Raw genomic sequence first — 24209 nt, forward strand, 5'->3', positions numbered from 1 at the left:
GTTCGCTCCACATGCAGCGATTATCTATAAGAGTGTACTGTGGAAGGGATGCTTTAGCAACAATTTTAGTTAACTTTTCTTCCTTAAATATGTGATAACATGTCATTTTTATATTTATTTAACGACTATTGCGCAACACAAGTGCGGTATAAACAATGCGTCATGCAGCGCATATAATGTGATACTGATGACTCATTTTTGAAAGATGCGATTTCGGAACATAATAAAATTATATATGGTTAAATTCAGCGTAAAAAATGCTACAACTTTTGTCATTACAAAAATTTTGAAATTCGAAAAAATAATACCAAGGGGTGGGGGTAAATTAAAAAAAATTACATTTTTTGAAAATTCAACTACACAGTTATAAAGCCCATTACAAGCCATACAACTTCTACTTGAAACATTTTTTTATATCTCCTACGGTTTTGGCGATAGTTACACACAAAGAAAAAACTCGTTTTTTTCAAAAGGGTGTTTTACCCCTTAAATTTGAGTTAGGGCCGCTATAAAAAAATACGTGTCTTCTCAAATTGTATGTTTTACAACATATTTCAAGGAGAATCAAATCGAGAGGGGACACTTGTGAACGTTCCCTTTAAGAGTGTCAGCATGTGTGTTGCTACACTTCTGCACTTCAAGACGAGAAAAATTTTTTTTATAAAGAATACTATTATTTTGATATACACTATCTCTATTCGTCTAAACAACACGTTACATATACATTTTACGACCGATATTAATTATATCAATGTAATTAATATCATCAAAGCTGCGAGCTGACAGGTCTGAGCGCCGCCATGTTGGAAAAGGACAGACGTCTTTTAGAAAAAGAAAGGAAAGAAAAAAGACGCTCTTATGCGGGAATCGACATTTCGCGGGCTGTAGAAAAGGACAACCATGTCGCATTTTGATGCTTCTAGTTGACAAAGGACAAACTTATATATTAGAGAAGGATGACGAACAGACGACGACGACCAAGACTTACATAGATTTCGGCATATTTCGACTTTGGCAAACTTTGGCAATTAATATATTTTTTTAGAAAGCATGTACAAAAAAAGTAAAGATACTTTTATTATGTAAATCGCATGTGCTCTATCGATTAAGCCTATTATAAATTCGATCGGTCCACGCATTATTGAGATATGAAAATCTCGACTCCTATCAGCTCATGTGCTCGCGTAAAGATACACGGTCGGTCTTGCGCTGCGCGTGAACTTGGCGCGAGACACTACCGTGTCTCTTGATGTATTTTCGAAATAAAATAAATAAATACACATTTACGATTAAAGAATGTATTAAAATGATTGTTTTATAATGTGTTTACATTTATACATTTAAGAAAATGGCAAGTCGCGATAGTTTTTTCCGTTTTCCGACGTTCGTCAGTGTTTCCGTAATCTTTTTACCTTCATGAAACATTTTTATCCTAATGTAACACAATGATATTGTTTTTGTTAGACTATGTATATGGTTTTCTTCTTCCGACATATCGAACATGTAATCGCTTAGTTCCGAAAACAAATTTTTCGTAGCTAGATTGGCGAATACTGCATTCGCTACAATGTGATTGAATTTTGGCGTATCCATAGGCAACTCATGGCTAACTCTTTGAAACATTTTTTCAGTCATACTACAGATCGCTATGACGTCGGGAGAAGGAAGTATGAGGCCGCCATTCGATTTTTGAAAAATTAGCTGAAGTCTATTGTCGTTGGGGTTTCTATTGTAGAGAACAGAACAACAAGATATGCAATAAACTCGTTTAAACACCATTCGCACAACGTAACCTGTTATTAGCGCAACTACATTTTCGGCAAATTCGGATAACTGAAAATAATTTTGAGGCATTTCTGAATCTAACTCCATCAATTCTTCGTCGTTGACTCCATCTTGTTCCCCATTGATATTCAAAGGTAGAGCGTCCAGATTATTTGAGCGTTCTGTTTTCTTGTCGGTAGAGTTGTCATCAGTGGCGTAGGCGCGAGACAGCGCACATGTTCAGGTATCGCATTGGGCTACGGTGTCTCGATACCGAGTAACAGAATTTCGAGTCGCAAAGAGGATCGTAGTTTTCTCCATGGCAGTCACATTGCCATTTGAAGCCTTTACTTGGTGCCTCACTAGTAGACGTTTGTAAGCCGAAGACAGGTGGCGAGGCGTAGGATTAACACACCATCGTCCTCTAGCTCGGATTACGTTAAAAAATAACTCGAGATGATCTTGCGACATTTTGTACGTAAGGAGGTACTTCAAGTGGGTTTCGTGACTTCCTACTAATTGATCAAATATACAAACTATTGTTTCGCAGGATAAAATGACGCCAATGAAACCAGTTTTCCTTGAACTGTCGACCATACGAGTTCCGTTTTCCAGCCGAAGTGACGAGATGTATTGAATCGTATCGTGCAGAAATGGCCTCCAGCTGCTTTCATTCTTTGTTGATAGTGGAGCCTTAAAACCGCGACCTAGCGGATTTCTGATGTTCATGATGTCGAACCATTGATCAATTTTTCGAATGAAGTCAGTGGTCGGTGCGCTTCCTTCGAAACCAGCCACTCCGATGTCACGACAGAAGTCTATGGCGTCGGCGACACTGGAACTAAGTGTCTGAGCAGCGAGATTTACTTTCATTGGCGATTTTTTCCACTCAATGTGCGCCTTTCTTATTTTATTGCCTGCTCGCAATCCCTCGGCTTGTTGGATTTTATGTAGCTTTTCTATGAATTTCCATAAAATTAAATTACCGTTACTATCAATTATTAGTCTTAAATCACTCCATGCATTTCTCAGAAGTTTCAAAACATGACAAGGATCTAATAGGCAATACATTTGGACCATGCTCGGATCGCAAGGATGTGGAAAACTCGGCTTAAAAGAATTCATTCGCAGATTAGCCCCCATGAGCTCAGCCATATTAAAATTAACAGCAGGACCATCAAAAGTTAAGGAAGGAGTTTGAACACCAACTTCATGCAAATGTCTAATGCAGTCTTTAGTCAATGTTGCTAGTTGTTCCGCGCTTAAGCCATCATGCAAAAAATAGCCGAGAGGAACCTTCCAGGATGCATCGATACTTACAGCCATAAAAACAAGTGCTTGAGTGGCAGCGTGACATTCTTCTGTATCGTTTTTATGCATGGTACAAAAACCATGAAACTTATTGCCATCCCATTCGACTTGCTTTTTAATGTGCATATCGTCAAGCATCAAGGAGCAATATAAACTTTTTCCAATTGATGAATATTCATTTACTTTCATTTTAAGGGCCGAAAAAGATTCATCTGTAAACCCAGGATCGTCTTTGACTTCATTGTACCAACTACGCAATGTACTTGGATGAGGTAAGTTCAAGCCAAACTCTTCACGGACAAAAGCATATGCCCGAGGAGAATAAAAGTGCAATGTTAAAGCGAAAGCACGCAAAGTAGTAGAATATTTCTTGGTGACTCTCTTCCCACCAGCGGCATTTACCTGGACACACCTTTTATAAAGTTGTAGGGGAGATCCATCAAATACTTGCTCCAGATGATCTACGACTTCCGGCCTAGCGATCATTTCTTCCTTTATAGACTTCAGCAAATTTTTTAACTGCGACACTGTTATCATCGATCGACGAAACTTCTTCATTGTGTAACGAGCTGTTTTCTCCATCATAATTTTCTGGGCGTGCGAAAAATCTAACTTTCGTCGCAAGCTTCGTGGAGTGCTTGCATAATGGTGATCATGGTGTGCAAGTCGTGTTGTAGTAGTGGGAGTATTTGATCCCTGCAGCAATTCTTCCTGACGAGGCGAAGAAATGTCACGTACACTGCAGGACTGCAGCTGAACTACTTTTTCCAGACTAGCTATGCTTTCCTGTAACCTCTGGACTTCTTTTTCCAATGATAAGCATCTGGTGCACGCATTCTGCAAATAAATTATAATTCCGATAGTTAACAAGAAATAATAAGTTTACCAAATAATAAGCGCACAAAAAAAAGTTGACAATAACTGATTATTTTAGACAAATTGAAAGTTTTGAAAAATCACATTTTGAAACTTAAATCCACTATTTTTAATTTTACATTTTTTTCCTCCAATTTCTTATCAGGATTACACAAAGCACTCTGGAGCAAAATTTAATGTTTATTGAATAAACAAAAAATAAATTAGTCAATAGCGAAACAGAAAATGTATGTTTCAATGAAATTTGTCAAGAAATTATTGAAATCATTTTTCAAGAAATTTAGCCTGCGAGTTATTTGCTGAATATCGATCATGTAATTTTTTCCTAGGAACGAAAACATGAAAAGTTTAAATTTTACGTAAATTCGACGAATAGAATTGTCGAATTCACATAAGTTTTTATTTTTCACATTTCCTTTTCTAGGAAAAAATTACATGATCAATGCCCTGATCGAAAATTCGTTAGAAGATATTAAAATACATAAATCAATAAATAAATATAATCATACTTGCAAGAAAATTAGAAAATAATGAAATTTCTTTACCTTGCTTAATTCTTCGACGAATGATTCTTCAATTTGTGTGTGTTCAACGATCGGTTCCTCGACTGTACCTTGATCGAGCATCGGTGCCTCAACCATATCTTCAAGCATTGGTTTTTCAACTTTAGCTTTCTTGAGTATTGGTTCTTCGATTGTACTTTCTTTGATCATCGGTTCCTTTACTGTTGCTTTTTTGATCATAAATTCTTCAAGTGCCGATTCTTGAGTACATGAGACATTCTACAAAGAATAATGACAATCATATCTTACTATGACTTAGTTTACACCAATTGTTTAGTACACGAACCAAGCACTAAATCTGTTTCTTTGTTTAGTGTAGATTTTATACTAAACGATTTAACCAATCGAAGAAGCAGATATAGTACTTGGACGCGTACTAAATGATCGGTGTAAACTAAGCCTATAACATTAAGAATATTCAATAATAAAACAGATGAATTATATACACAATACATTTTTTGTACAGACGCGTAGAAAATATTCTGCAATGTGCATGTTTTCATCCTATATTCAACTTACCTTTTTGTTTTCTTCCTCGCACTCTGTAACCATTACTTTTGTACCTTCCAGTTCACCGATTTCTTTCGGAAAAATATAGTGCAATCTATGAGATACAGGTATTTCGGAGCTTGATTTAGACTGCCTGTTCCGTCGTTTCAGAGCATTAGGATCATACTGTAAAAATGCTATTTTTATACTTTGTAAGTTGCATAATTGAAAATGGTAAATTTCAAATCGAGACTGACATTTACACTACTCGATATCTGCCCATCCCATGAATTGTTAGGTTTCAAGTAAATTTTTTCTTAAATGGAACCAAGACTTATGTGTCTAAAGTCTACTCACCTCACAGACCCTGGCGCTATTTTATACAACTTACCGAAAAGACTGAAGGACACGCTGAAATTTTCAACATACGGCCACTTGCTGTAACAAGGTAGTCGCTATTGAGAAAATGTTTTGAACACAAAACAGATTGTTTTTTCTGTTTTAATCTTCCACGTTCGCAGTTATGCATTTCCAAAAACGCATATATTTTATTAATCCACAGTTGGGATCGATTCGGGTCTCTTACTGGAAATCTATACAGACATGAAAAATATGTAAACAATAAAAAATGTCACTTCAACTTTAATAACAATTTTCATCCTACATTGTTAACACATTTGCAGGAACTAATATATTTAACAAAAATCCTTACCTATGAAATGAAATCTCCTTTTCACTCTCCTGTCCACATCCAGGCACACAGCACCTCATGTCACAAATTTGCAGATTTTCCAATCACGGTTCCAAAATAATAAAATAAATAAAATAACCTTAACATTTGCGTCGTGCGCTATGATCAGTCTGGTCAGTCCTGTTTCATGACGTGCGACGCTAAATGCATGTGTACTAGTGAAAGCTTCTGATTCGCTCAAATACCACAGCAAGACAAAATGGCGCTGATTAATTGAAACTACGAATTTTCCTTGATGCGCCTTCCAGTGTATATATAGTTCAGTGCCATCAAGCTGTTTCTAGCTCCCTCCTTACTTCATCGTCCCTCGCCCTCAACCGGTTTTACTGAGGTAACCTTCTCTCTATAGATTTTGGTTCATTCCAGTATATGTATAGAGCTATTATGTATAGAGCACTGCTGTTAGGGTAGTAATACTAGATACTTCTGAAGTCTCTAAGTAAATTTTTACACAGCATTGAACTCACTGAATTATATATATACAATATATATACAGGGTGGGACATTTTAATCGCCTCAGGCGGATATCTCGGAAACTAAGAGAAATAAAAAAAAAAGTTTTATATAAAAGTTGTAAGGTTTAAAAAGCTCTATTTACTGATCTTATATATATATATATATATATAAGAGAGAAAGAGAATGAGGCAACGCGCTCGACGCACTTCTTTCTCTCTCACTCTACCGTAACTTTCAAGCCTTATAACTCGAAAAGTGCTTAACGGAAAAATACTTAATTACAGTGTTTTGAAAATATCTCGACTTCAGCTACAAGAATATATAATAAAAAATGGGGGTTCTCATTTGAAAAATTCGACTTGGACACCATAGGGCCCAACATGGGGCCTGGGGAAAATCGAATTCGCTTATCTGATAGATCTATTAAAACCCTAAAACTTTCCCATTTACTGTTTTCAGCGAAAGTGCTTCCCTGATGAGATATTCGACTGTTTCCATACTTTTAAGACACCTTGTATATATATGTATATACAGTATATATATATATATATACAGCGTGTTCCTCGAATCGGTCACCATGGTTTTTGAGATACTTCCGGTGGATTGAGAATAAAAGGTTTCTAACAAAAGTTCGTTGGTTTCTAATAAAGAATTATTTATATACTACAAGAATATGGACCCATACAGCACAGAACATTGCAATTACATTGCAGCAATGTTACAATCTTGCAAGTTGCAATGTAATATTGTTGAGACATTATTGCAACCTGTAATTGTAATATTTCATGAGAATGTGACAGCAACATTCCAACAACATTGCAATAGCAATATTCGGTAATCACTAGTTCGTTCGTTTACCACTATACGACGCGCGTTGCAAAATCTATCTCGTATTTAAGTTTTAGTCATGATGATTATATGAAACTTGCAAAGAGTGGCTAGTAAGATTAAAGACATAGTAATTATTTTTATCAGTTTAATTTTTCTAATACGACCTCAACACAGGGAGTTCAGATATTGAACTGATTGTTCAAAAATCAAACAGATAAATGTCCGAATAAATAAAAATATATGCAACATTATTCTAAGATTGCAATAACAATGCATTATTGTAAATTCATTACATTGTAATATTATTGTAATATTTCGTTACAATCTTCCTAAAAGCGGACATTTTAACGTTGCTGCAATCCCACAGCAATGATGCAACAACATTTTGCAGTGAATTTGCAATATTGCAACATTGCGATGAAAGATTGATGCAATGTGTATGCAATCTTTGTGTGCTGTATGGGGAAAGAAAAATATATGGTTCCATTTAAAAAAACATTATTTGAAGAACATTTTCTCAGAAAAATTTCAAAATTGTTTATTTTTTAACAAAAAATCGAAGTCAAATAATGTTTTTTTAAATGGAACCATACATTTTTCTTTCCATATTCTTGTAGTACATAAAAATACGAATTTATCGATATAGTATTATGTATCATTTTGATTATTCAATCTCAAGATAATTTAATTAATACTTACATTCAATTAATACGTACATAATCCACGAATACATAGAAATACTAGTCATCGAAATACGTAGAGAAGAATTGAAACATACATAAAGGTGAAGTACATACATTTACTTGAATAAATATGTACTTGATAGAAACACCGTTGAATAAACGTACTTCACCTTTATGTATGTTCAATTCTTCTTTACGTATTTCGATGACTACTATTTCTATGTATTCGTAGATTATGTTGTAAGAATTAATTGCCCAGCAAACGAAAATGTATTGAATGGAATTGAGATGAGATTGCCGGAAATTCAATTAAGAATTTTCCGAATTCCATTTTGTCAAAAAAGGGAATTGGAATGGTTTTCAATACCATGGAATTCCTGATTCCAGAAAGAATTTTGGCTTCTTGAATCCCATCTAATTCCGACACAAAGAACGTAATGGAACGAATATCACTGAATGCCAGATTAGGAATTGAAAAAGTTCCATATTGAATTCCATCGAATTCCGAATATTCCGTAAATGAAATAAATATCATTGAATACCAGGTTAGAAATTCGAAACGATCATGTTTAATTTTCAATTATCGCACTTTCATATGAATTCCTATCAATTCCGAACTTGGAATTTATTCTGTATCGATTTTAATTCCAGGTAATCCTGTTCCTTGTAAGTACACATTTAATCCTTGTCAATTCCAATACAGGAATTTAACCGCGGAAGTATTTTTGTTCTGTCAAATTTCAATAGCACATAAATTTTTGATAATTCCATTTTTAAAATTTGTCTTACAACTATTTAATTGAAACAAATCCAGAGTATCTGTTTATTTTGCGAAACGTATATATTCATACGAAATATAAAAGTAGAAATAATGTATATTTAAAACATGTGTGTATAGTATTTCTTAAGTATTAATTACATTTTTGCAACTTTAAAATAAACAGAATTATGTGAAACGTCCGCAAATGTAAAGTCTATAATGTACATTGTCTTAATAAAATAAAACGTTCTGCAAGTTTTGTTTACAAAAATGGGATTTTTATTTATCAATTTTACAATTTCGTCATACAAGTTGATAATAAAATATAAGAATAAGATTCGCAATTCTACATAACATTATGCTTCGTTGATTTCAAAAAGCTTACAAAAGTACAAATTTCTATATTAATCAATCGGCTTCGAATAAATTTGCTATAGAACAGGCCTGGCCAAAAGCTTGCTCGCGAGCAAGCTTTTGGCCAGGCCTGGTCTATGAGAACCATCTTCGAAGCAACATCGACTATCGGTACTAATAGTCGGCTATTTGTTTCTAACGATCTTATCTTCCACATATGTGGCATTTCAACTTCTCCGATAACGATCTTCTCAATAGAAAATTCGTTTACATTAAAATAACACCCAGTATCTGGCAAACTGATTATTTCAGAAATTTGTACAATCTTCTCAGACTTGAGTTGGACAATACTATTATTCCATCTTTTAGATCGAGTGTAATTTTTATTTTAGTATAACTGGCAGTTATATATACATTTGTTGTACCCCTAGCTATGCATGCATCTTTATAATGTACAAATCCAAAAAATGTTACACCATCTTTCACTTCCACGCTTCGAGTTAAACGACTTTCACAAAATTCTCGCAACTCTCGCACAAGCTTCTCGCAATACATTTTTACATCGTTTGATAAGGAATGCGTGGCTACGCCTACTCGATATGTCATGACTTGTAAAGATTTTTTGGCAATTTGTTGTTCCACACCTTTTGGTCCATTGACTAATTGTTTCAAAACAAAAATATTGCTTTCGTATGGAAAAACCGATGTAGCCCAAAGAGAGACTTTTGAACTGACTGAACGGCATGGATAAGAGAATGTACACACGGGGACAGGAATGCCTTCTCACATGAAGTTACACGCGTCTCGTCGACATGTCAGGCATGCATATCGGACATGCGTGCTTCACCTCTCAATATTCGTGCATTATAACTGTAGATAAACTGTAGATTCGAAAAACGGATACGTCAAATTATGTACTGTTAATTACATTTTCCCGCTTTGAGACGGCGTTGCCCGTTTTTCGAATATCTACAGTTATAATGCACGAATATTGAGAGGAATATTTGCTTTGCGCTGTGACTTAGAATTTTTGTGAACAACTCCCACACATGCTTTGTTACGCCTAAAATAATGGCATACCATTAAGTGGAAAACCCCAGACCATATCAAAATAGGGAAATGATGCAAGTACCGAATGGCCTTTCACTCCTCGACTTCGTGATACTATAGGGGTTATAGCGGATACTTGAACATCTTGTAAATGAGACTCGTAAGTTCTTAATTCAGATTCTTCGTATTCGAAAAGATACCGTATTGCAGAAAGATATAATCCAGGGTAATAACAGTAGCTACATCCAAAATAATCATTAAATTGGACCTTATTTTGGATTATAGCTTGAGCTACGGAATCGACCGACCAACATAACATTGTTAGTGTACATGAGGTTTGTACATCATTAATCGTTATGCCAAAATCGATATCGTCTTCACATAATCGAAATATTTGTTGAACTAACTCTTCGAGGTATATGTTCATAAGCCGAGAAGTCAGCTCATGCTTAACAATCATGACACCTGCCATTAATACCTATTTGAATCTCATTTTTGGTGGCAAATCGTTTAAAATAAGTTGAAGAGGCCAAAAGCTTTGTTTTGATTTATGAAATAATGGCGCTCCGTCAATATTAATATTATACGTTAAAGAAGTGGGACATTTTGTAATAATTTCGCGATATAATTCTTCGTCACTTAAGTCAGTAATGCACCCGTCTTCCCTAATGTTCCTAGCATTCATTTTTTGAATAAGAGCTTTCCGAACATTTGTATCCTGCAGAACTAAATCAATTTGATATCGCAGATCTATCGATACAAACATGTTTTTTCTTAACAAAAAAATTTTGTGTTTGCGGTTGCAAGATTCGCACAATTTTCGATTCGCAGCAAACTGTTGCTTCGTAGTTAAATACAATTTACTATTACAATTTACTATTACAACTAGTGCAATAAAAATGATAACTTATTTTGTCATCCGGTGGGTTAAACTGCTTCGCAAATCTATAATTTGATACACTAATATTATGAAAAACTGGTCCTGCACAATTTTAAATCTCTATAGATATCCTTTTAATAACCTAACAATTATATGTATAATATTTTTATTAATCAGATTATTCACAATTATTAAAATCTCTTTATTAAAATCAAAACCCTTACAAAAAATTTCTAATTAATCTTATATCTCTTTTTTTATAATCATAAAAAAATTTAACTTAGTGACTATATTAAATGACTCCTTACTAAAATTACCCACTCCAACAAACATTTCATACTGATGAAACTTCGGATCTCTCCTAGGAATATTTTTAGCTATTCAAATTATTAGGGGATTTTTAAGAGTTCCATTATAAATTTGCTTCATTAGAGGTATTGTATCGCAAACAATGCCCAGCAACCATCGTGATAACATCGTTTACACTTAAGCCTGACGCCGGAAACATTATTGTATGCATCCTGTATGCATATGCAATGCTTCAGTTTGCGTGTCTATGTCATCTTCATCTTTATTTTGAATGTTGTCTCTCTTCATCTGCGTCTTGAATTTTGTCATCTTCCTTTTCATCTTGAATGTTACGATCTTCATCTTCGCCTTCAACGTTGTCATCTTTATCTTCGTCTTAAATGTTGTGATCTTCATCTTCGCCTTCAATGTTGTAATCTTCATCTTCGTCTTGAATTGTCATCACTCCCTGTGGCGCTACCAGCGTCTATTATATTGTCCTCAAATCCATATCCTCATTAGATACTTTGACTGTAATAAATATTTTTTTCTCATATTCTCATCAGAGAATGTCATATATGATACCTGTCATATATTTTCATGTGTAGTACAAGTTTTCTTTTAAAAAAAATAGCGACTTGGTCGGTAAGTCAAACACAAAAAAAAAATATTAAGATGTCTTGGAATAAAAAAATTCACCATACAGCAGATACAAAATATTTTTTATGATTGCGATAAAAAAAACGTGATAATAAAGAAGTACCCAAAAGTTGGACAGTCACTAATAAGATTGAAATCAGTTAAAATAATATTATACCTGTGCGTTCATTTATGTGAAGTAGCATTGTGTCGTATTTCCGTTTCCACCTCGTGTATGTAGCTTTCGACACCATATTTTTGTTGAAGTTTGCTTGTAGCCACAGTTTATATCGTTTTCTTTCCATGTCGTATTCAGTGTTTCAATATTCACTGCAATTATGCAACAAAAAGTATTAGCAATATACTACAGCATTTTACTGCATCAATTTTACAACAAAAATATAGACAAAAATATTAAATTTACGACAAAATTATAAAAAAAGATTGCAAATGTTTGGAATTAATTTGCATACATAAATTACGCTGTTGGAATTAATTTGCACACATAAATTACACTGTTGGAATTAATTTGCATACATAAATTGCAACAAGCATTTGAACACATTGTGACATTCAAGTAAGACGAAAAAATGCTGCATGATTATAACAGATAAAAGAAATTGATTAGGTTTATTCATCCGCTAGAAATAAAACATAAATAAAGCCCCTATATAAGATGCAAAAGCATATATACATTACATATATGTACAAATGCCTCACCATGCGAAACGAGAAATCCATTTTCATTGTTAGGTTATGTACATGTACATATGGTACTTGTTAATGACAAAAAAGCTTACCTTGAATACCATAACATGATCTCTGCTATCTGCTAGTTTTCCAATAAGTGCATAGAATTTAAATTGAAGATTTACAGGTAGTAGCAACGCAGAATTGCAAAACCTTGAATGTCATAATCACAATGTAAACATTTAAAAGTCAAACAGAAATACATGGTTGCTTTCCGTGGCTGTACGTTTACGTATTACGAATTCACAAATTCACAATTACACAATAATTGTAATACACAACATATGGTACAAATTAAACAAAGCGTATTAGGCATAACAAAATGGACAAGTATATAAACACGTTGTAATTAACGAATAACACAATGTGCCATGTGCATAGACATAGGAATATAGAGACCGAGTACAAACATACAAGATAGGCGGGGGAGTGAAGCCGAAGTGCGGGGGGTAACTGTGCCTAATTTTCATTGGCTATGGCTATGCGCATACTCAGTACCGCTTTACTTCAAATGGTTTCAAGTCGTTTGACGCACAATTTCGGAATCAATCAAGTATATCAAAAGTAACTTAACATTGCAAAGAGTTAAATATAAAGAAAGTTTAAAAAAAAAGTTATTCATATTTATTTTGATTTTTCTATAAGCCCGAACGCGAAACGTTTATTTCTTAGCAATTGAAAAATTCGACTTACATCAACCTTGACAAATAAGAGTATATTAATATATTTAATATATTTCTTTAATATATTATTGTAATATATATATATATATATATATATATATATATATATATATATATATATATATTTCTATTTATATACATAATTATATTTCTTATATATATATATTATATATATTTTTATTAATATAAAAGACATGTAAAATATATGTAAAATACATATAAAGATCAACACATAAATAAAGTTATTACACTTAAAGAAAGTTACAACCATTATATATGCAATTATTTATTATTTTTATTATGTTATTACAAAATAATTATGTTATAGGTATAGAATTATAATTAATACAAAAATATAAAAGAAACTTATATAGTATATATTTATTATATTATATTTATAAGACTATTATATATTTATTGTCCTCTAAATAATGTAAGTTTGTTTAAAAAGTGCCGTTGACTATTTGATTTTTGTTTATCTATATTATTTAAAGTTATATAATGTAGTCGAATTTTGACATATTTTTGAACAATGGTTCGAGTTAAATGAACAGCATGGTTTTCCATGCCAAACTGGTCATGTATGTGTTCATTCAAATCAGGGAATAAATTAGTATATATAAATTGTTGTAAAATTTGATTTGTTAAATAATTTCCATTAAATTTTTGTTTTATAAATGTTTTACTTTCATGAATAACACAACGAATTTCTGCTTCACATTTACGAGCAATTCTTATAACTTCATCAGAAGGTTGTGTTAGCCGTCCATAACTTTTTATATCTATTAAATTATTTTTTTTCGTTTGTGCTACTAGTACGGTCAAACAATTTTCGCATAATAAAGTTTTTTTTAATTGTCTTACAATATAGTGCTATTCTTTGGAAAACTAAAAAATACACAATAAAATATTTTAAACAACTATCATAAACATCAACTAATATTAAAGTTTCTTTAAACTTTAAATAAATACAAAATCTATATACTTAACCTATGAAATGTAACTTTTGGAATATTAAGTTTTTTTCAATTTTGGCAATCTGAACGATTTTTGCAATTTGGTACGTAACACTGCACCATTTTAATTTAATAAATAGTCCTATACTTTTAATTGTATTTCTATTATTTTTATATTTTTGTATTTTCACTGATTCTCGCAAGATACATTAGCGTTCTTTATAGCTGAATTGGTTGAGTTTATCTTTTTCCTTCCACACACTGGAAGTCGCACGATACTTACATCGCGCTTGCGCAAACTAATAGCCAATCAAATTTAGGCACACTTTACCTCGTCGCACCGTCCCGCAGTAGCTTCCCCCCCGCAACGATATGCTCGGTCTCTATATTCCTATGTCTATGGCCATGTGCGATACGCATGTCACGGTGCGCGTGCGCAAGCTCATGACTCATGATATGGCGCAGTGATACAAACTCGAGCCTCCTGCATCACAGCATCGTGAGGGGAAGCGCCCTCAATTATGAGATTATGCGTCAAGCGGGAATCGCTACGTCACGTATCCGTGTGGTGGTCGGCGGCCGATTAGTCCGTGGCCGCATGATGAGGGGCGCTTCCCTGCTGAAGGCGGAAATTTGCTAATATAGGTTGTTTTCCAGCAAAGGAAAAGTTGACACAAGAAACAAGTTGACACAAATCGACACAAGTATCACTCTGTCTTTGTTCGATATTCAATGAGCAACAGAGAGAATAATACTTTTGTGTCGCTTGTGTCTCTTGGTGGAAAACTACCATTGTATGTTTTCCAGCAAAGGACACAAGTTGACACAAATCGACACAAGTATCACTCTGTCTTTGTTCGATATTCAATGAGCAACAGAGAGAATAATACTTTTGTGTCGCTTCTGTCTCCTGGTGGAAAACTACCATAGCTACAGGAAGCAACCCGAAAATGGTGGATATATACAGAGCTGCCAGTTTTCCCCGGAGAGCTCCATATACACACAACCGAGACCCGCTGACGTCACGTGTCCGTGTGCGCTCGGCTGTTGGTCTGGTAGAAGTGAGCGGACCTATGTTTTGTATCTCCTTTTCACGAAGCCTAGCATCAAACCGGTTTTGAGGCTTGCACGATTTCTTCTACCAAGCGTTGGCAGCGAAAATGCTTTCCCGAATTTCGCTCCACGCGACTAACAATAAGTCGACTAGCGACGTGTTGCTTTCGCTCGATGCAATATTTTTTCTGAGATTTACAGTCTTTTATAAAACACATGTCATATTTATATTAATAAAATATTTTAACATTATGTATCTGCAAAATATGATTTTTCACGTTAATGTATAAAATAAGAATAAAGTAATAAATATTATATATCGTTAATAAATTTTCTATTATAATAAAAAATTATGTGTATCGCAATATAAAAACAAAACAAGTAATATTTCTACAATTTTAGTAGAAAAACATTTTTCCTATTAAAACATATTAACATAAGTTAATTGCGACGAAAATAAGCTTTATGCATATTTAATATACAGGATGTATAAAAAGTACCGGAATATCTCGAAAAATATAAGTTTTATAAAAAAATGTTTTAGATAAAAATTGTAGGATTAAAAAAAATCTATTTATTGATCTTATCAGTTTGACTTTAGGTGAAGTTACTTCGGAGATTTGAAAATCATCTTCATTTTTTAAAATAGAACCACCTTAATTTTTTAATATAAATCGATTCCTCGCAATGTTTGGCGTAACAAGTTATAAAGGTAGAATGGCCAAAAATTAAATAGTTTACGAGATATTTTATACTTTAATTAGACATAATTTTACACAAACTATGAAATATCTCGTTAAATATTCATTTTACAATTATGTTAATATAAATTACATTAATTAATATTTTAACTTTTTAATTGCGCGCGTTCTGAGGCTTCAAGCTATCGTATGTTCACATTCGACACACCATGTTATGTTACAACATAATCAATGAAATCAGTCGACTGCTTGCTACCGTCGAGTAAACACGTATTGTATGTCCGCCGAAAACACGTGTTTCTTTCTTCGAGTAATTCTCACGCGTCGAGTAATCATTAAATAAATTCCTCGTTTTATCGATGAAGTGAGTGAACAGAGTGTGTAAATGTGTTGTGTTTTGAAACGTGAAACGTGAACAAAAGAAAAAATTTTTTCTTGATATGGATCTGTCTTATCGCGGGGAAGAGAGAGAGAGAGAGAGAGAGAGAGAGAGAGAGAGAGAGAGAGAGAGAGAGAGAGAGAGAGAGAGAGAGAGAGAGAGAGAGAGAGAGAGAGAGAGAGAGAGAGAGAGAGAGAGAGAGAGAGAGAGAGAGAGAGAGAGAGAGAGAGAGAGAGAGAGAGAGAGAGAGAGAGAGAGAGAGAGAGAGAGAGAGAGAGAGAGAGAGAGAGAGAGAGAGAGAGAGAGAGAGAGAGAGAGAGAGAGAGAGAGAGAGAGAGAGAGAGAGAGAGAGAGAGAGAGAGAGAGAGAGAGAGAGAGAGAGGTGCGCATACGTATTTGTGTATCGTGAGTGTCAGCTGATCGTAGCGGGCGCTTCACGTAAACACCCGCATGTAACGGTGAGTTACGCCGCCCCTGCTTGTTTCTTGTACTCGACTCACAATACGCTATTTTCTTTTATAATTTGAAAATTAAGCTCTGCACAAACTTTTGCAAAAGGAAAAGTTGTCTCAGAATATGCTCAGGAATATGTTCCTTTAAGGACATACGGTTATTTTGAATCACCCTGTATATACAGGCTGTCCCAGACCTACCGTCAAACCTCTTCAGGGTAGATTCCTGATGTGATTCTGAGCCGAAAGTTTCTCTTGCAAAATGTCGAGGGTGTCCTAGTTTTTGAGTTATAACCGGTTACAGATCACCAATAAATGTGGTGAATTTTCGCGCGCTCAGGGACGTCACACATCGAAGGACCCCGCGCGCGTGTCTTGTATAACAATTTATTTAACGCGTTTCTCGTAATTATTCACTGTTCACTGTTCACTGTTCACTGTTGCACTTAGTCCTCCACAGAAAGGGTAGGGTCAGGAAATTTCGCCGGTTAGTTCACACGGTCACACACAGCGTATCTTGCTTTTAGCACGCAACGCGTTTTCGCGCACGTGTGTAGCAAGGTTACCATCGCGTCACTTTTTGAAACTTTTCACTTAACAAACTGATCACTGATGACTTACCGAATTGTACGAAATTACGATACGCACGCGGAAGCCGTCAAGCACGACACAAGTGCAGAACTGTCAAGCACTAGTGTGAAGCGCAACGCGCTAGTGTGACAGAAAATCAATACGAGCGATACAAAGTATGTCTTATCGCGTCGATACGGAGCAATCGATACGGAGCAATCGATACGATGTTTCTTAATAATAAAAATTAAATAAAACAAAGTAAAACTTTTATTTTTATTAAAAAATTAAATTATTTTTCATTAATTTTAATTTATTTATTTCTATAAATTAGTAGATATTAATTAATTATTATTAATATTAATTATTTATTTTTAAAAAATTTACAATATTTATTTTACATTAATTATTATAAGTATTAGAACAGTATAACATGCATTAATATTTACAATTAATATTTACAATATTTATAATTAGTTTAATTTTTAATTAAAATGTCATAATTTCTGCTGCAGTGTACTCCATATTTCATAAACGTTTTATGACATTAGAGTGAAGTACGGCGCGAGTATGCAAATAAATGATGTACTAAATAACATTATTTTTTTTTTATTTAGTATATCATTTGTTCGCATTCCCACTTTTTAACGATAATGCAATAAAACGTTTGTAAAATATGGAGTACACTCCAGTAGAGTACTGTGATATTTTAATTATTTACGGAGAGTGTGGTCAGAACTGTTTCCTTACCGCGCGAGAATATAACGCTCGTTTTCCGGGGCGGAGACAAATCAATCCACATGTCATTTTGCGACTGTTGCATCGCGCGCGAGGAACGGGCCGTTTGATTCCTGATTGACATCTCAATGTCATTGCTGAGCGTCGCGCTCGTACGGTAAACAACGAAGAGAGTATCTTGGATACGTTGAACAATGCTCCAGAAATGAGCGTACGCGAGATTATCCGCGAGCTCACGATCTCACATAGCACTGTCCACCGCGTGCTACGTGATAACAGATTCCATGCGTATCATTTTACGCGAGTGCAACATTTGTTGCCAATGGATTTTGCTGCAAGACTTCGTTTTTGCACGTGGCTCTTAGACCAGGAGTATGATCGACCTAGTTTTGCGCGTGAAATCTTATTCACGGATGAATCGCATTTCACGCGCGATGGTGTATTCAATATGCGGAATACACATTTATGGGCGGACGAGAATCCAAAAAAGTACAGGATTCGAAGTTTTCAACATCGGTTCAGTATAAATCTGTGGGCTGGCGTGCTGAACAACGCAATTGTAAGTATATTCTCCTTGATCAAGCAAAGTTTCGAGAATTCATTTTCTTACCTTTCCAGATTGGTCCGTTTGAACTGCCAGCGCGAATGACAGGTCAATCGTATACACAATTTTTGCGAAATAACTTGCCGGAACTATTAGAAAACGTGTCGCTGGATCAGCGAATACGCATGATGTTCCAGCAAGACGAAGCCCCGCCGCACACTTGTAGGATGGTGCGTCAAGTATTAAATGAAATTTTTGAAAACCGATGGATCGGACGCCTAGGTCCCGTGCAATGGCCAGCGAGATCACCAGACCTGACCCCATTAGATTTTTTTCTTTGGGGTACGGTGAAAAATTACGTTTACCGTAAACGCATCGACAATCGTGAAGAATTGAGCGACAAGATTGTTGAGGCGTTAGCAAAAATAACACCGGAAATGGTAAACAACGCACAACGCAGTCTGTTGCGACGGGCAAGGCTCTGCGTCGAATGCGATGGTGGCCAATTTGAACACCTCTTGTGAAATAAGTACGACAACAACAATGTTATTTTGTATGATAAACGGTATGCTTGCGATAAACATGCAACATACATATGAGTTACTTTATATTTTCAGATTTGTGCAGCAAAATCTGTTATTACGCAGTACACGGTGAACAGTGTTACACCCAGAGAAAAATTATGTTAAATTTGACAAAATCGTTTCTTTAACTTGCGTTTTTTTAGTTATCTGTCTTGTATTATTCTGTTCTGTTTCTTGTGCAACGTGAATATTAGCCGTGTGTTTTTACGTACAAAAAAATTTTGAAATCCCATAAAAGTGAGTAGTTCGCAATGTTCGATAAAAAAGTGTGCGATCTACTTGCATCGTGGGGATTTGCAGATACAATACCTCATTTTTATCGTAAGTATTAATTTTATAATATATACATATATTGTGGCTGTCGACTTTAGTCAACGATCGTTCTAAAGAGGTTAAATCAGGAAAACACATGGCGTCAGTTATTCGTGAAGCAGGTCGTTATGCTACATCGATGATACACAATGTTTTTATTACATCATATTTTTATTAAAGTGCTAAATTTAATATAAAAAATATGAAGCGCAAAGAAATGTTTTCGTGCATAACACGCGATCCGCTGGGTGGGAAAAGATGTCGAACACGTTCGTGTAAACGTATGAACGTTGCGTTTAATATTTTTGCTACTAAAAGTATCTTTTTGTTAAAAAAAGTATATTATAATAAAAGTATCTTATAAAAATGCTACATGTAATAGCATTTTTATAAGATACTTTTGTAATCCTCCTTTATTATTATTCCTGTTTTTTGTCCTTAAATTATAAATGACTTACTTTTATTTAAAAAGAAATATTCCAAAAATTTTTTTTTTTTTTTCTTTTAGGTTTGTGTATCGATCACGATGTTCTTTTGCAACTACCTTTAGATCCTCCAGATCCATTGATAGAAGAACTATTTCCGCTACAAGAGAGACGTGAAGATTTTGTAAATAAATTACATCTTTATCAAGGGATAACTCTAGACAAAATTCCAATCGTGATTCAAAAAGAACAGGAATCAACGGTAATATCCATTTTTTTAAATTACATATTTTTGAAATGTTAAATTATACACTATCAATTTTCAAATTAAAATATATATTCATATTATTGGTTAAAGAAAAAAACAATTTTATTTTAATTTGATAAAAATAATTTGAAGAAGGCTGAGGCAATAACTACGAAAAGGCACACCACATCGCAAGAGGCAAGCGAAGTTTCTAAAAAACTACGATCGAAGAATGCTGATTGTGATTTATTAATTACTGAAAACACTCAGCTTGAAATATTTCACGAAAACGTTTTTTCTAATTTCCATTCACTCGTAAGATATTTTTTTTTTATTACATGAATTTCCTATTGTAATCTTATTCTTATTATAGCAAAAGTAATCGCACATTTTTATAGAATTTGATTCACCTCTTGAATCAAACATTCACTGGCCAGAAGATTTTGGCGAAATATCGAGATAAAATTCTACCACGAAATATTCGGAAAATTTTAGTCGATTTAATTATTAGATCGTTGCTGGAAATTCCATCATTGTCGACTCACGGTGAACTACAGGTGTAAGTACCTAAAAATACTTACATGCCTCATTTTACTTTCAAATATAGGATTTGTTCGTAATCTTTATTTTTATTATCTTAATAAATTTATTAATATTTTACCAGATTATTGATTTAACTTTAACTTTTAAAAGATTAACTGTGTTCGAAGTAAAAAGTAGGTTTTTGCTTTGGTCAAAGACTATTTGCTTTTGGTTTTATTTATCGAAATTAAGATCAATATACTAGTAAAAAAGTAATAAAGTTTTTATTAAATTGATTCTTTTTTTATTTGAATAATAATATAATCACTTAACTGACACTAATTTGACACTTTCATTGATACTGCTAAATTTCCACTCATTCAGATTTAAACAGATAGTTCCTATTATTTTTAAATAATTTAAAATAAATGTAATGAAATTTATTCATGTTTATTTAGTATTTACATATTTATATTTTAAAATGACTTAAACTTTTTGAAATTTTACGAAAATACATAAATTATTTTTTTTAGGCCAGAATTAAAAAATTATCACTTTGAAATTTTAACTAATAAATTGTGTGACGTCTTCACGAAAGAAACTCCAGAAACATATTTCATTCCTCCGAAAACAGAAAATAAAAATCAGACTATTTCACGTGGGAAGCTTGTTGACAAATATAGAAACTGGCGAACTGCTCAAAAAGAATTAGGTTTAATCGAATCGAAAAATTCTGAGGTTGAAAGTGAAGAGAAAAATTGTACTTGTAAGAAAATTTTTATTTCTCTAAAATTAAAAGTCTACATAAATTTAAAAAAAAATTTTTTGTCTATGTCTATTTTTTTTCAATGTCTTTTGACTTTCGTTTTTATAGATTTCTTTAAAATGCGATTAAATTTTTTTGTTAAAAATATTTAATTTCTTAAAATTTTATTAGCTGCTGACAATTCTCCCAATGAACACATTGTTTGGTTGTTAAATAATAATGCCCCGTGGAGAAACGTTATCAATCACTGGCAATTGAGTGTTGAAGTTAGATTGCGAGAATTTCAATATAACGTAGGAAGTGTTAAAGAGATATTTGATAAATATTCAGTTTTAAAACAACCTTGTGGATATGAGTTGGTAAGAACAAATGCACTCTTTTATCTGCATGAAATACTGAAAATAAAATTTTGTTGTGATTAAGTAATACAAGAAATGTTTTTTTATAGATTGAAAGCGTTTTTATGTACGAAAAAGGAAGAGAAGGTATGTTATATGCTACGTGGCCAGAATTGTCAAATAAACTTCATGATTTAATGAAAATTGAAATAAAAGATAATGCTGCTAAGGAGTTACTTGAGACTCTCTCTTTTCCTACAGTGTCTGAGGGTAAATTATAGGATTAATATTTTAATTGAATAAATATTTTGGAATAAAATAATTGGTATTTGTGTTAAATAACAAAATCATGCTTTACAGAAGAAAGAAACTTGAAGTTGTTACTTCTTTTACCAGCTCTGTGTCCACCAGTATGTAAAATCAAAAAATCAAAGACCATTTGGAAACCAACTATTGAAGAAGCACAGGCGTCTTTTATTTTGCATGTGAAGGTAAATAAATAATTTAAAAACATATATGTATATTCTAAATTAATGTCGAAGATTATTGATCTTTAATTAAATATTTTTATAAATCGTAATTAAAAAATTTGGAATAGCATATCTTACTTTCAAATACTTTATTATTGTATCATTATTTTTTGAAAAATTATAAAGTTAATGTGTCTTTTTATTGTCAATAAAGTAATTATCTTCAAAAATAAATCATGGAAATGTAGCAATATTGAAATTTCAGACTCCAGGCGACATCGATAAAGCACTAACCGGAATGCGAGATAAGTATGCCAATTTTGGTGTTCAACTTCAACCTCTCATCATCGCAGTAGGACCAACATTGTCAGAAGTCACTGGATATTACGTAAACATAGATGACACAAGGTATCGCTTTCCAAGTATTCTAGCTGCTGTAGACCTATGCTTCAAAAGCTTTCATGTTTTGCACGCGAAGTATCCAAAACCAAGTGAACCAATTTGGCTTTTTATTCAAAAAATTGTATATTCTTTTACGACCCCGTGGGACAAAAAGCTGCCTTGCGTTGCAACTCTCGTTAGTACTGTACAAAACATGTAACATATTTAGATTATCTTCTTACGTAACTATAATATATAATTTTAGGGTCTTATTACAGTTAGACGAACTTGAATGCTCAGATATTGCCTCATACACCACCTCACAGTAGAGTCTCCTACTCATTAACAATTATCTTTCTAAATTATAATATGAAAATGTTTATTTGCTATATTTGTCATTTTTCAGCACCTACTTCATCTCTTTTATTGCGTCATTTAAAATTTTTTCATTTTATCATTTCTCGCAATAAATATATATGTAAACAACAAAATTGCATTAGTGAGTTTCAAGACGCATGGGCTTTTAAAAAACATTTAGATAGAAAGCATAGCCATGAAAAAGAAAAATATATACATAAGACAAGTAATTCTTCAAATATTAAACTAGAATCTGTTTCTTTTCCAATATTGTTAACAGAACCTATCTTATCTTCCCCATCTAAGAAATCTTTCACAAATTTTGAGAATGGTACACTCAGAGATTTAAACAATGTAATAAAAGATTCAGCAGGACTTTTTGTAGCTAAATTACATAATCAAACAACAGTTCCTCGAAATGTTGTACAAAATTGTATTAATTTTACTGAAGAATTTTGGCAATGTGGTATGTTCAATATTTTAAAAGAAAAAGTTTTTAATATCCTTGAAAAAGAAAGTTTTACTGCAATGCACAAGAACGAATTGGAAATTATGTTTAGCACTGCAAGCAATCCCCTACAAGGTCTCAACACAGAATATAAAAGACTACAATATTTTAAGAGTACAGGATTTTTTATTGAACCAAAATCATATATAATTGGTGAAGCTAAAACCTATAAATTAATTAACGGTATAAAGACGGAGGAAACTGAAAATATCAAAGGGCAATTTATTTCAGTAAAAAAAGTTCTCAGCATTTTTCTTAGCTTACCCGATTTTTTATAGATTATTTTAGATTACATGGACTATTTATACAATAAAATAGAGCCACAATACATGTGCAATATTGTACATGGAAAATTATGGACTCAAATAAGAAATAAATTTGGTGATAATATTGTAATTCCACTCATAGTTTATTTCGACGAATACGAAACAAATAATGTTTTAGGTTCTCATACTGGGGTTGATAAGATAGGAGCAACGTACTTTATGTTACCCACTTTACCTCCACAGTTTCAATCTGCATTAAAGCATATTTTTTTAACTTTATTATTTCGTGATACGGACAGAAAGACATTTGGGAATAAAGCAACTTTCAAGCCTCTCTTAGAAGAATTACATGATTTAGAAAGAAATGGATTGCTGATTAATAACGTTACAGTTTACTTTTCTTGCATTCTCGTTACTGGCGATAATTTGGGAATACATCAAATTTGTGGATTTGTTACAAGTTTTTCAGCTAATCGAATCTGTCGTTTGTGTAAGATTGAGAAAAAACAATA

At 33.2% G+C, this 24209-nt stretch overlaps 2 protein-coding genes and 1 long non-coding RNA gene across 7 annotated transcripts; 1 reads left to right on the forward strand and 2 right to left on the reverse strand.

Moving 5' to 3' along the window:
- Positions 1-1282: 1282 nt before the first annotated feature.
- LOC105670330 (THAP domain-containing protein 5-like) lies at positions 1283-5929 on the reverse strand. Of its 4 annotated transcripts, none has more exons than XR_010889179.1 (7): positions 5716-5929; positions 5395-5596; positions 5034-5189; positions 4497-4733; positions 3488-3912; positions 3085-3287; positions 1283-2723 (listed from the first exon to the last, which is right to left on the reverse strand). XR_010889179.1 is itself a non-coding variant. In XM_067351539.1 (6 exons), exons 1-6 carry the CDS (start codon positions 5772-5774, stop codon positions 2670-2672), a joined length of 1143 nt encoding a protein of 380 aa, XP_067207640.1. In that variant the 5' UTR covers positions 5775-5929; the 3' UTR covers positions 1283-2669. The 4 variants fall into 4 exon arrangements, 2 of the variants coding, with proteins under 2 accessions (XP_067207640.1, XP_067207641.1); XR_010889178.1 differs by having other exon boundaries at positions 3478-3912; XM_067351539.1 differs by lacking the exon at positions 3085-3287 and having other exon boundaries at positions 3478-3912.
- Positions 5930-8740: 2811 nt separating this feature from the next.
- Positions 8741-12859, reverse strand: LOC105670329 (uncharacterized). Its single transcript, XR_001100416.2, has 3 exons — positions 12496-12859; positions 11874-12025; positions 8741-11587 (listed from the first exon to the last, which is right to left on the reverse strand). It is a non-coding gene; the product is annotated as an uncharacterized lncRNA (long non-coding RNA).
- A 3688-nt stretch (positions 12860-16547) lies between these two features.
- On the forward strand, positions 16548-23719 carry LOC136998591 (uncharacterized). Of its 2 annotated transcripts, none has more exons than XM_067351538.1 (9): positions 16548-19426; positions 19926-20104; positions 20246-20404; positions 20488-20648; positions 21145-21377; positions 21549-21736; positions 21826-21985; positions 22076-22206; positions 22451-23719. In XM_067351538.1, the coding sequence occupies exons 1-9, from the start codon at positions 19357-19359 to the stop codon at positions 22784-22786; spliced, it is 1617 nt and encodes a 538-aa protein (XP_067207639.1). In that variant the 5' UTR covers positions 16548-19356; the 3' UTR covers positions 22787-23719. The 2 variants fall into 2 exon arrangements, with proteins under 2 accessions (XP_067207639.1, XP_067207638.1); XM_067351537.1 differs by having other exon boundaries at positions 16549-19426; positions 20243-20404.
- The last annotated feature ends 490 nt before the right edge of the window (positions 23720-24209 follow it).

The sequence above is a fragment of the Linepithema humile genome, chromosome 3, assembly GCF_040581485.1.
Source record: "Linepithema humile isolate Giens D197 chromosome 3, Lhum_UNIL_v1.0, whole genome shotgun sequence".
NCBI lineage: Eukaryota > Metazoa > Arthropoda > Insecta > Hymenoptera > Formicidae > Linepithema > Linepithema humile.